The 13,876-nt window shown below is 33.7% G+C and overlaps 1 protein-coding gene across 8 annotated transcripts in view; it reads left to right on the top strand.

Annotated features, from left to right (window-relative positions):
• Window positions 1-13,876, top strand: part of LOC123525237 (cAMP-dependent protein kinase catalytic subunit 1) — a 290,456-nt gene that overhangs the window by 252,905 nt on the left and 23,675 nt on the right. For all 8 annotated transcript variants that reach the window (XM_045304109.2, XM_045304107.2, XM_045304112.2 and 5 more), the window contains 2 exons: window positions 4,665-4,793; window positions 6,858-6,956. In XM_045304109.2, the coding sequence (XP_045160044.1) occupies window positions 4,665-4,793; window positions 6,858-6,956 (228 nt within the window). The remainder of the gene's footprint in view (window positions 1-4,664; window positions 4,794-6,857; window positions 6,957-13,876) is intronic.

Raw genomic sequence — 13,876 nt, 5'->3', positions numbered from 1 at the left:
CGAACCTACACCATGCAAACATAAAAAGAATAGATGTCTGACACACTATCCACAAGACTACAAATCTGTTTTGGAATAAAGGATCGTATTTAGAGTTAAAAATACTACAATATACAAATTAACACCACTTATCGGATAACACACCTGCTTTACCTGTTTTTGGATTTTACCGAGTACCGTTAAAATGAAATTATCGCGATCCATTAATACCAGTAGGTATCGGGTTTCGGTCTAGGACTAGTACTCTGTGAATAAAAACAAATAATAAAGTTGCACTGAGATATATGATGGAAAATTGACAATAGTAGTAATTGCAGCATTATTTAATTTTAAATCCATTCTTGTTTGAAAAGGCACCCAAGTCTATTTTAGTTGGACAGCAGATTACAAATAAAATCAGTTTTAAACTGATAGGGAGAGTTAGCCAGTCATTTTGATGGTGATTCTATTCTTTTGTAAACACATTAGTGAAAAGGGCTTCTGCTGACTGCCAATTCTGGGAAGGAAAAGGGCTTTTCAGATTGCACATAATTATTTACAGTTTTCATGGTTGCAAGGATTTAAATGAAAAACAAATCAGAATTCAAACCATTTCCTACAGGTTCATGGATATACCTCAAGAGTTAAGTCAGTGATTGTGCCGCAAAAATTTTGAGGTGGTCACTTTGACTAAGAGTTGCCATTGTCCGTCTGTCTTGTCTAATCCATTAGTCCCTCCATCTGTCAGTCCGTCCGAATCTATGCCTTGCATTTCTCAAAAGGTATTTGACCCAGAATTATCAAACCTCATAGTCATAGGATTGTCTTTGAGCATTTGACTTTATACACCTGATGTTTTAATTGGGATTTCACACAGCCACACCAGAGTTATGGATCTTGCATTTGTCAAAGATATGCATTAAAGGGCCTAGAAGTTTGTGTATTATGTATCTCAAAAAGTATTTGACCTAGGATTATGAAACACTATAGGAATATTATTCAGCATGTGAAGTTATGCACCTGGGGTTTTGTTTGAGATTTCACTCGGCCAGAGCAGAGTTATAGCCCTTGTATAACAACTTAAGGCATGAAAGTTTGTGTCGTCTGCATCGCAAAAAGTAGTTGACTTAGAGTTTTAAAATGTTAGAGGAATTTTATATAGCCTCTTTTGTTCTGTTTTGGATTTAACTCAGCCAGACCCTGAGTTAAGGTCCTTAACTTAGTGAAAAATACACATTCAATGCTTAACACTTTGTGTTGATATATCAAGAATATTTGACCTAGAGTTATAAAACCATGTAGGAATATTGTTCAGCATGTGAATTTGTGCAGCTGTGTTTTACTTTTGTATTTCACTCTGCATTACCAGAGTTATGGCTCATGACTTTGTCAAAATATGCTTTATTAAGGGCATAGAAGTTTGTGTCACATGTATCTCAAAAAGGATTTGTCCTACAGTCATAAAATGTATGAGGACTGATATAGCATGTGACATGTGTGGTGCACTGGTGTTTTTGGGATTTCACTCTGTCAGACTAGAGTTATGGTCCTTGACTTAAAAAACATATGAGTGCTTGAAAGTTTATGTTCAGTTGTCTTAAAAACATTTCACCTAGAGTCATTGATGGGAAGGGGAGTACCAGTCTGCTATGGACACACATCTAGTTTGAAGTTCATTAATAGGCATTCATTAATAAAAGGAAAATTGAAATGTGCTGCTTAAAATATTAGATTTCAAACAATATAAACACTGGTATTGATTAAATAAATGCATATAACACTGAATAATTTATAGGAATATTCTATGTGTATAATTGTACAAGTGTAAAATGTCCTCCTTTTATTCCAAGAACTATCTCTTGAAAATATAACAAGTTCCAGGTAAAAGAGTTTTCCTGGGAAATTGTTAATCACATGTGTATAATATTGTAGATTTTTTTGTTTTTCGAAATTGCCATTGTAATTCTGAAAACAGTCTGACTGAAATAAATAAATTAGTATTAGTAACTACATCGTGTCTTAGAGCACTTGTTTGCAAACTGAACATTTTGATTTAGTGACTGTGAGCACCCGGTATATTTAGAGAAATACTTCAAAACCTGATACAATATTCATTAAAGTATATGAGTTTTGATAATGTGTAGGCATTCATTTAAAGCATATTGTTATTTGGAAAATGGCAGGTAATTATGTTTTCCTCCACATAGTGGTGTGGGAGATATATTGATTTACTGCTGTCTGTGTTTCCATCTGTCACAAATCTTGTCCACGCTCTAAGTTGAACAGTTCTCATCCGATATTCACCAAACTTTAACAAAATGTGTTTACCAATAAGTCCTCGACCAAGATCGATAACGAGCCAAATTGCCCCAGGCACTTCAGAATTATGGCCCTTGAATTACTGAAAATTGGTCTTTTAACTCTTGTCCGTGCTCTAATTTGAACAGTTTTCATTCGATCTTCACGAAACTTGAACAAAATGTGTTTGCCAATAAGTCCTCGGGCAAGTTCGATAACGAGCCAAATCGCGCCTGGCACTTCAGAATTATGGCCCTTGAATTACCGAACATCACTCTGTACACACTTGTCTGCACTCTAAGTCGAACAGTTCTCATCCAATCTTCACCAAACTTGAACAAAATGTGTTTGCCAGTAAGTCCTTGGCCAAGTTCGATAACTAGCCAAATAGGCCCAGGCACTTAAGAATTATGGCCCTTGAATTACTGAAAATCACTCTGTACACATTTGTTCGCACTCTAAGCCGAACATTTCTCATCCGATCTTCACCAGACTTGAACAAAATGTGTTTGCCAATAAGTCCTTGGCCAAGTTCGATAACTAGTCAAATGAGCTCAAGCACTTCAGAATTATGGCCCTTTGAATTACCGAAAATCACTCTGTACACATATGCCAGTGATACATGTATAATTGTATTGGTGCATGGTTTACTCAGATACATAACTATTCAGATGATTAGGCAGTTGTGGGAGACATGTGCTTTTCTCAAAAGCAGCTCTAGTTTAGTAATAATGATTTACAAAGGGTGTTTTGACTCTTGTATTCTGGGTTTATGTCAGCCTCCATTAAGGGACTGACAATTATTTATCCAGTACAGTTTACTGTAAATCCTTTAGGGGTGACAAAATCATTAGTCTGACTTGCCCATCTTGTCCCAGAGGCCTTATGGACCATATTTTACCGTATAACCATTATACAGTTTGGTCACCAATAACGGATCACTTACGAGTTTTTTAGCGAAAATTCATTTCATCTCACAAAAACTGTTTATCAACTGGTCTTCAAATATGCATTATTATTCCCTTAATAAAATAAAATAAAAAAGATTATAAAAGATTTCATTACAGTATAGAAATTCATCAGTGTTTTCTCCAATAGCGAATCATATTCACCAGTACCGGATCACGTGCCAGTGTAGAGTGGAGAACATCTTAAAACCATAAAAAAATAACAGCAAAAAAAAATAACAGAAATCAGCTGTTTTTCATTCGTTAATAGAAAATCTAGACATATGAAGAATCATACTTAAAATTTTCAAGTTTCGCTGTTTTTAATAACAAGACAATGGAAATAACCTTTAAGAAACCATTTTTTTTAGTCTAACCAATACTGTAATCTATTCCATTTTTTCCAGTTCCATTACACCACCTTCTTCGATAATTTTAAGCAACTGACTGAGTTTAGCAAAGTAAAGATCAATATATCTACTGTTTTGAAAATGTAGTTACATGGCAACACACCACCACCTCCCTTACCAGGACCTGCAAGTCTTTTGCACCAGTTAACCGCTAATGGCAACTTCACTACAATTTGCTTTGATAGCTACAACATCTTTGTAAGAGCAAATTGGTAATACTGGTCTAGAATGGTTTACCTCTTAGTTGATGTAGGTTTCACTGGTCACCTTATTTGTTGAAAAGAAATGGGAGAGTCATCTGCAAAATTTCACTGTCAAAGTGAGGCTTGATTTTGCTTGGTCAAGCGGTTCATAGACATTGATTGTGATGACGTAACAAAAGTAAATAAACATTTTGTATTCATAATTGTAAAACATTAATATTCATGACCACAGAGTTTCATTACCTTTGATAAACTTTTAAAAAATATAAGAAAACAATTAGCAAAAGTGATCCGCTATTGGCGACCAAACTGTACTAGCTCTTGGAAGAAAATGGACAAGTAAGTCAATCCCATGAATCATGATATTCTGACAGAAAAGGATTTCAAAACCTGTAAATCATGTACACCTACATATTGAAAACCTTGCATCAGTTTAGATCATATGGAAATGCAGAAACCCTAAAGTCTCTGAAACTTCCATATATTCACTCTTTATTCACTGAATCCAACCCCCAGACAAGTGTCCAAAATTGCTAGCTACACATAATTTGTTTTATACAAACCTATTTACATGTGTGGCTAAATTATTGTTCTGAATTTTTACTTGCAGGCAGACGCTTACTGAGATTTTGGAAACTGTCAACTGTTAGTTACTCATGTTTTTCAGTATATTTACTTAATTATTCAGTCAACCTTGCTTAAATTGTCAAAATTTATTGATAACCTAACAGCTGCTGGTATAAAAGGAACATCACCATGTAATACAAGCAGTAATAATTCAAGAATGTGACAGACTGTAATATTTTTGATACATATTTGTTTTTCAGAACACAGCAGGCCTGGATGATTTTGACAGAATAAAGACACTGGGTACTGGCTCTTTTGGAAGAGTGATGTTAGTGCAACACAAAGCAAATAAAGAATACTATGCTATGAAAATATTAGACAAACAGAAGGTAATTATTATGACTTTAAAAATAGCAAGTTGTTTGGTGGAATAGGGGTATCTTTGTAGCTAACTTAACCCTTACCCTGCTAAATTTCTATAATGAACTTGTCCATCTTTCAATTTGGACTATACCATTAACTGTTAGCTCAATAGGTAAGAGCGTTGGTCTACGGATCTCGGGGTTGTGAGTTCGATCCTCGGACGGGGCATATGTTCTCCGTGACTATTTGATAAACGACATTGTCTGATATCATTAGTCCTCCACCTCGTGATTCATGTGGGGAAGTTGGCAGTTACTTGCGGAGAACAGGTTTGTACTGGTACAGAATCCAGGAACACTGGTTAGGTTAACTGCCCGCCGTTACATGACTGAAATACTGTTGAAAAACGGCGTTAAACCCAAATCAAACAAACAAACAAATACCATTAACTGTTAAAAAGGGTGCTTACCACAAAGATATTGACTGAATGGTGAACAGTGCAGTTGGTCAGACTGCACGGATGTTCAGGCTGATCAAGATCTACACTGGTCGCAAAGGCAGGATCAGTCGTGTCCAGCATGATAAGGGTTAAAGGGATATTCTGCTATGTTATTGTATTTTACTATCGGTAATTCAAATAAATGAAACAGAAAGAGGCTGCTTTGTCCAACTAAATCCTGTTGTGGTAGTAGCTGTATGACTGAAGTCACAAAAACCTATGACAAATTGTCCAGTCAAGAATCTGACCATGAAACTCTTACCTTGTCCATGGTAAAAATTTTATAGCAATTTTTAAGCATTATTCTAACCTTACATACATAGGCCAGGCTGGCAAAAACATAAAAACTGCCACTGACAACATCAAAGCAGGAAAACATACCTTTTTTTTCAACAAAATCAGGTCAGTAAAATGTGAGAAAAATATTTAAAAGATTTTAATTTTTTGTCCACTATTTAATCTCTGTATCCCTTCATTTGTGTAGTATTTGTAATCACTACTAGGTTTTGTAGACAGACTCCAATGTTTTGATGTATTGTTTTTGTAGAATTTTTTCTTAACATTTTTCATACATTTTTACATATCATGGGATAAACTTTTCAGTATTTCTTCTAGAGAAATTCATCTTTTTTCATCTAGGAAACATTAAGAGTACTTGGGGGTCTTTTTTTGTCTTTTTTTTTAAGATGTAAATGATTTGTGTCCTGCATGATTTGTCCAGTATTCAAGAAACTGGTGTCAGTTTTCATTCAGAGTTCAGATATATTCTAAAATAATTTGACAAGAAACAATAATTGCTGTGAAACAATAATTGGCCCACTGCTAAATATACTGCCTGGGGCTTACTCTGCTTTATGAAGTGAAATTGTCTTTATAAAATTTAGCATATGACTTCTTACAAAAGATGTGTATCAGTGTATTTTGTAGGTCAGTGGGAGATAAATACAGACAAATATGTCAGTCATATAGATTTGGAGGATAGTGTAGTTCAGCAGGTTTTGTGTACACCTGTATATAAGCTGTAATTATATGGTGATAAGTTGGCAGGCCTGTCCAAATTTCTCAGTTTAGCAGCAATACTAAACTAGCATAAACATGTACTTTTTGACAACTGAGTTAAGGTGTAAGAGTATATCATCAAAACAAAGAAATATTTGATAAACGAACAACGTCTTTACCAACAATCTACCTGACCATTACATGTTCTGCTGTACTGTCAGGTACTATGAATACTTAAAATATCCCCCTTTAGAAATGAATGTCATTTATAAACAATTGCTTAAAACCACATTCCACCTAGTTATGTGAAACTTCAGCACTGGGACATTATTGCAAATGCATCAAAAGGAAGACATGTAACAGTTCTTTGAAAATGGTGAGTTTCTGAAGGCGTTGAACTGTCTGAAACTCAAAGTGTGGCATTTTCTAGAATTCTATGAATTGTTAGGTGCCAAAATGCAGTCCTTTTATAAAAAAGTTGTTTAATACAGGTGATGGCATGTGCATGTCAACTGTATTTATAACCAGCTACTTGACTATTTATGTGAACATGTTGCAAACAGTCAGTTTAGTGTTTATTGTTACTTTTCAGGTGGTCAAGTTAAAACAAGTAGAACATACTCTGAATGAGAAAAGAATATTGCAGGCCATCACATTTCCATTTCTTGTTAGTTTAGAATATCACTTTAAGGTAAGTACTTTGTAGATTGTTGTATACTTCAACAAAAATAAATTTCAATCTTAACTCCAGCTTATACATGAGAGGGCATCTATGGTAGTTTAAACCTTACTGAACTTGAATAGCCTATATATATATATATATATATATATATATATATATATATATATATATATATATATATATATATATATATGGATTTGAACTCTGCTTCGGTTGTTGTGATGGAGTCAGGTTAGGGAAGACAGAGGTGGTACCCAGTAGTTTTTGCAATCTTTGTAGTTTACATAACCCAGTCTTATAAGGTTATAGAGAAGAGCATTGCATTTTCTCAATGGGACATAAATTTTATTAGACATGTTAGAATTGATGAATGAATGCTTTCAGCAGCCTTGGGGACTAATTTGAGCTATTAAAATTGCAAGAGGCAGAATTTATTAGATTAAGGCAATCATGAAAAACTGAGAGGCAACCCTTAGAGCTGAAATTGTTTGTGCAGGATACTATACATGTGTATTATATTATTCCAGGATAAAGCTAGAAAATAAAATAAAATACTGCAAACTCTTGTATTTACCAAAACATTTTCTCCATTCATAGGATAATAATAATGAGAAAAAATGGGTCAAAGTATAGTAGATATGAGAACATTATACAAGATAAGGACTTAATCAATAAACCTTAGTTTAGATCAGAGAGTAAATGAGACTTGTATCAAGACAGGTGCTATCACTCTAATCACAGGTATTGATCCACTAGGTGTGTTGTCTAGAAAGAAAGACTAATGATTACTCTGCAATAGTTTCTGGGTCTTGGTACTTGACCTTTAGATGTAATATCTATGATCTGTTGAAGCATCAATGAATGAGAAGGTTTCACTTTTCCAGTTAAATGCATCTTCTAAAAGTGTTCATTAATATGATATGAAAGATGAAGAAACTGATACTTTCCTCCCCTGTTCTGTCATGTAGAAAATGTGTCTGCTTCTAGGGGCTATTTATTGATGACAGATGTTGCTTACATGTTGATGTATTTAAGTGCTACCTACACAGCTGAATGCTTTAAATTATTATGCTGTAATATAATAATAGGACCAAATCAATAGCTGAAAATATGTGTCAAGTTTGGTCCTGCAATATCTGACATGTAATGTTTGTTCATATATTACATGGAGAAGTAGGAAGGTCTTAACATCCAGAATAAACAACATAATTTTCTCCTCTGCTGCATATCCGAACCAGATGTGGACTTTTTATTTTTGGAAGATTCTAAAAATAACTCTTTTTATCCGCAAAATTAGCTACTAAGCGTTCTTGTTATTTGCAGATATATCTATAGACATAATATGCCAAAAACATTCATAAGTTTATAGGGTACCACCCATACATGAAATTATGATCAAGATAGTACATTTCTATATACCGGTAGAAGAGAAAGCCAATTTGATCATTCAGTACTGGGTAAGACAGTTCCAAGACATTTAAAAAAGTACTGATTTTATGTCCAAAGGGCTTTTTTGAGTGAATTTTACGTTAATCTGATCATGTCTAATGCTTCAGCTGCCTTTATGGCCAGTCAAAATTTAAGCCTTCAGCTAGTTTCTGTGCAATATTATTAAACTGAAACCCATCATAACAAGGGGGGTATTCTATCTACTCCTTACCACCGAAATAAAATGGCGGCCAAAACTGAAAATGTGAGTTTTTCTTTTTATCTTTTTTAAGGATTTCTAGACCATTACACATGGCTATCAACCTGCTCCACTGTTTTTCCTATCTATCAGTACCTTTCACATTGGAAACAGTGCTGTAATTTGTCTGGAATGCTGGTCATGGGATTTGAGTCGATGGAAAATCCTCGGTTAAACAGGGATAAGGAATAGTGTGATTAGCAAAAATGGTCTTTTTTCCTAATTAATCAAACAGCTGTGAGCTATTTTTCTGATTAGAAGTAAAATTTCAATATATATTTCCTTCATGGTTAGTCTGGAGCCGATTAAAAGTCGTAATTTTAAATTAAACAGTTTTCTGTCTGATGGTAAGGAACAGTGTACGAAAATAAGAGGATAAGGTGCAGCTCACTTCTTCAGGCGACTTTTTTCTTCGCTCTTTTCAGAGACAAGTAAAATTCTGTTAAAATAACATTTTGGTGATCATTTATAACCATCTCTTGCTCAAAGTAGTAAGATTTAAAAGGTATCCGCCTGTCTATCAGACACATGATGTACTGAAAGCCAAAAGTTTAGCAAGTATTTAATATAGTATCCCTTGCCAACATAAAACTATCTGTAAATTTCTTTTTGGTATAGGAGAGTTTACACTATGTGCTTTTACATTTGTGTTTTGACAAGTGGTACTTATGCTTCTAATGCTTTTTGGAGTTCCCACTATGTGTTAAAGCATACATGATAATTTCAGGAGTGAAAGCAGTATCATAAAATACGTTTATCAACACATCTAGTTCCATAAGCTTTATAAATAAACAAATCTAAATCTTAATATTATGATTTGAAAACACTACTGCTAACATCTTTTTATAAAAAGGACTACACCTTATTTTCCAGAAGCCTTTCTTCTAATGGTATATAATAATTCAGACATATTAAAAGCTTTTTTGGGGAAGTTATACACCCAAAATCACTAATTAGGCGCATATATGTCGTAAAAAATCTGAAAAAGACATTTTTTTGAGGTATACAAGTGAGGTGCTTTCATTTCCAAAATAAAACATACCTAGATTAAAAACACAAAAAAAACAACCATGAAAAATTTCTCTGAAGAAAGTTATGATACATTAAAAAAAACATCACCACTTTTTCCTTGAGGGTTTTCAAAATACATATGTGACTACACCAGTGTTTAAAAAACAAACTGTTTTCGAGAACAGTTGCGCGGTTGACTGTGTCGGTATGTTTAGTAGAATAGCTGAAAATATACCGGCATTTTAGCTACATACTGATTATACAAAATATTTTTCCGGCTTCATATATCAAACTAACAAGATGAATTGAAATCAAATTTTATTTCAACATTCACAGTAAACTAAACCAGATTTTTTTATTTTTTTTTATGTAATTTAAACGTAATACAGATAATAGTTTTGTCTGAAGGAAAAGTCCTGGAATATTTACAGTCATTCTAACAACTTTGAGAACATTCTATCATATTTTCATCATACATAACACAAAATTGATGAGTATGCTCAAGGTAACGTATGTACCAGTTAAGTAAATTATGCATATACAATGTATTTACCGATGCCACTTTTCGTTAATTTAATAAAATCTTTTGTATGGCCTTTGAATATGTTTCGATAACATTAAATTTTGTATTACTGTTAATGGGCAATAGTGTATTCTCATTTGAATTCAATCATCTATGATACTGCCCTGAAATTTATGCACGTCCTAAATTTCTAGTATATTGGACCAAAACTATAATAAAGAAAATGTTTTAAGATGTTTAATAACTATTGAGGCAGTTATGCATATCATGTGAATTGCAGAAAAGAAGAATAAACAATATTGCAACAACAAATAGCTTTTTTTTTCAAAACAAATACATACGTTACTGCACAATTACACTGGCATGTAACCTCCTGCTGTACAAAAATAAGAATCTGCGTTATGTAATCGTCAAAATTCTACAAAACGATATAAAATCTATCCTGTACGAATGAATTGAAGCATTAAGATTGATGTAAATGAATTACAGATCAAATGGAACTTGAATTACATTGTCAAATCAACTTAGGAGATAAATAATGGCACCCATTCAAAATTAAACATAATGCGAAAATACTTTTCTATCTATTCATATCCAGACCTGTATATTCTGAACACAGGCCTCGATCTTGACGGTAGCCCGGTAGCCCGAGGCTACCAGTTTTTCAGACAGACTACCGAATTTCCCAAGCTGGGTAGTCCGTCGGGCTACTAAGTTTTCAAACTTGTTAATAATAAAAGCGTGAAATTTCACCAATTTATCTGATGTTTCCTTTTTAACGATATTTCCGGTCCACATAACATGAAAATTACCTGGATTGACTAGAATTTACCCGCGAATCGTAAAGATATCAAAACGTCATGCCAGTAATTTTCCATTCCACGAGCATGTGCGACCTATCGTATCGCCACTACTTAAATGTTTATCGACACGCACACAAAAAACGCTTGTAGTGCATTAATTTTTTGATATAATCGCTTCAAATTTTCAGCCCCGCTTTAGAAGTAATACAGTTTGAATTCTATAACGATCTTAATAAAATGTCGACAGAAGTGTAGGCAAAATTTTATAAAAACGATCGAAGTTTCATACAATTATTTGTAAAATTTCAAACAGCGCGATCTTAATTATTTATTTATTTCTAAAAGTAAATAAATAATACATACTATGGTCATAAAATTCAGACTTCTGACAAGAAAGTACTAAAAACAGAATTAAAAAATCTTAAATTATTAAAAAAGCAGCAATTTAAATACATCGAGTAAAATGATTTTTTGTCAAACAGATTTCTGCAAGTGCGGATGAATAGGTTACGGGACCTCATGAACGTAAATAATATTGTTTGACACATTTGCCTGTCAGTTTATACGGGATATTGCACATTCGCTTAAAAAAAAAAAAAAAGAAAGAAGAAACCTTTTTAACTGATTTCTTCTCAGCAGTTTAAAGAACCGAGGCCGTACGATCAGACAGTGATGTGTCACATGGCGCGAAAACATGACGTAATGCCATGACAATCTCGGGCAATTATACCGCTTTGATCTCCACTTCAGATGCCGTGATGCCGACACACTTCTTTTAGCTCTTTGAGAGGGTTTTAATTGATAATGAAAACAAGGCCAATTACTTGTTTAACAACAGAATAATTACCGATAATTGATGGGTTTTTTTTTTTCGCTTTTAACACGGGTGGGTTGATGATGATTATGGACATATTATTTTGTCCACGTCACCCCGGACTGTGAAAATAGGCTACATTTACTTGATAATAGTGCTTAAAAAAAGAACATACCGACCCTACTTTTTTTGGCCACCAGAAACACAACATTTTTGGGGGTGGGTGGAGTGGGAGTGGGGGGGCTAACCAGCCAGATCCATTGTTGCAGTTAAATTTGAACAGGTACAGTATATTTTAAAGGCCCTGACTAAAAAGTAAGTTTTAGAAGGGTAGTGCAAATTTGAACCCCATGCCTGGCATATAACTAGATACTGGTATATGTCTTACTTTTTTTCTACAGTTTTCTCCCATAATTTCTGTCTGCTAGTTACTTGAATATTGCAACATGTTATCCACTTACGTTTGCTTAGCCTGCCCATGGATAGCGTGGGTAGTTTAGTTGCCTACGCTTTAAATAACTGAATGTTGAATCAAGCATAAACTAAAATACATCATATTTTTTAAACAAAATGATTTCGGGCAATTAAAAATGTTTTTTGGGCAAGTGGTTTTCTTAACTTACTTGCCTGAAATGACAAGTGCTGAAAAAATATTAAAGCGAAGACTGTAATATATTTTTCTCTTTTCCAAAACGGGACTACCAGAAACCTGATCGGGCTACTTGATTTCACAAGTTGGTAGCCCTGCTGGCTACCAGCAAAAGTAGGTTAAGTTCGAGGCCTGTGAACATGATATTCAAATTATTTTATTGCTACATTACGAATGCCACAAAAAAGAAATGTTTTTTTATTTGAAATTATATGTACGTTACCATTGGTTACGTATGTATCACTCGTACACACTGTATCTTTACTTTTATATACATTAATATAGGGATTTTTCTAGACCTCTAAAAAGGGCAGGGTGCTGCTAAAAAGGGGCAGTGTGCATTTTGCGCGTTGCGTACCTCTGTCTACGAAAATCATAAGGTAGATTTCCTTGGTTTTTGTTGTAATGTCTACATTGTAAGGTACTACAGAAAGATTTGCAATGAATCTGAATGTCTGGAAAAACATTAATACCTGTTTGTCTATATAACATGCTTATCATTTATAAATACAGCAGTTTGTTTTATGTTTGCATACATTATTTTTGTCTTGATTAGAAATATACCATAAAGATACTATTGAATAATTCTGGTGCAATTCTGTCTTTATACATTCATACTCGTGTATAAATGCACATTTTTTTTTACCCCGGACCCCCAGCTATCAGATATGACAATGAAAAATGAATTAAATTGTGATATTTCTACAATACGGTAACAGATGTATCAATCTGTTATATACGCTATTGGGTAAGGTTTTCCATGCTGATATGGTATAAAATGTAACCCGAATTAACAGCATGAATGAGCAAGCATAATAGTTATATAATTTACGAACAGACATGTGTGAATGTTTATTCTACCCAGAAACGGCAGAAACATTATCATATTCTTTGGCATAACGCATGTATCATTATGGTTGAGACATCATTTTAAATGATGACTGATACCAAAGGAGTCGGAAGAATTTGTTTTTATGTTTGATTATAAAATAACTTCCTATGTTACTTCATAAAAATATGTGATTTTGTTGACTACTGATGAATTTTAACTACAAGAACATTCATTAAACATAAAAATGAGCTGGCGACAGTAATGTATATATTGTTTACGGTAGTTTGAAGCTTCATAAATTACTAACAGACAAAGGAAACTGTCAAGATTTGGTATAAAAATCAAACAAGCTTAGTACTATATGACATGGAGACGAATTACTCTTCTATTGATTTGTGAATAAGATAGTAAACAGTAACATACACATGTGCCTCACTAGTGATTTTGGCTGAATAATTCGTTTTGCATTTTTAGGTCGACTATTCATAGAATAGTAGAGCTATTGGACTCGCCCATGCGTCGGCATCCGCGTCCCGATTTAGGCTAATTACCCAAAGACTTCTTTGAAAAACAATTCAGTGAAAAGTTCTTCTCATTAGTCATGAAATTT

Source organism: Mercenaria mercenaria, chromosome 3 (genome assembly GCF_021730395.1).
Source record: "Mercenaria mercenaria strain notata chromosome 3, MADL_Memer_1, whole genome shotgun sequence".
In the NCBI taxonomy this organism is placed as follows: Eukaryota; Metazoa; Mollusca; class Bivalvia; order Venerida; family Veneridae; genus Mercenaria; species Mercenaria mercenaria.
The sequence above is the reverse complement of the archived record's forward strand: the minus strand, read 5'-3'. Positions and strand labels throughout refer to the sequence as shown.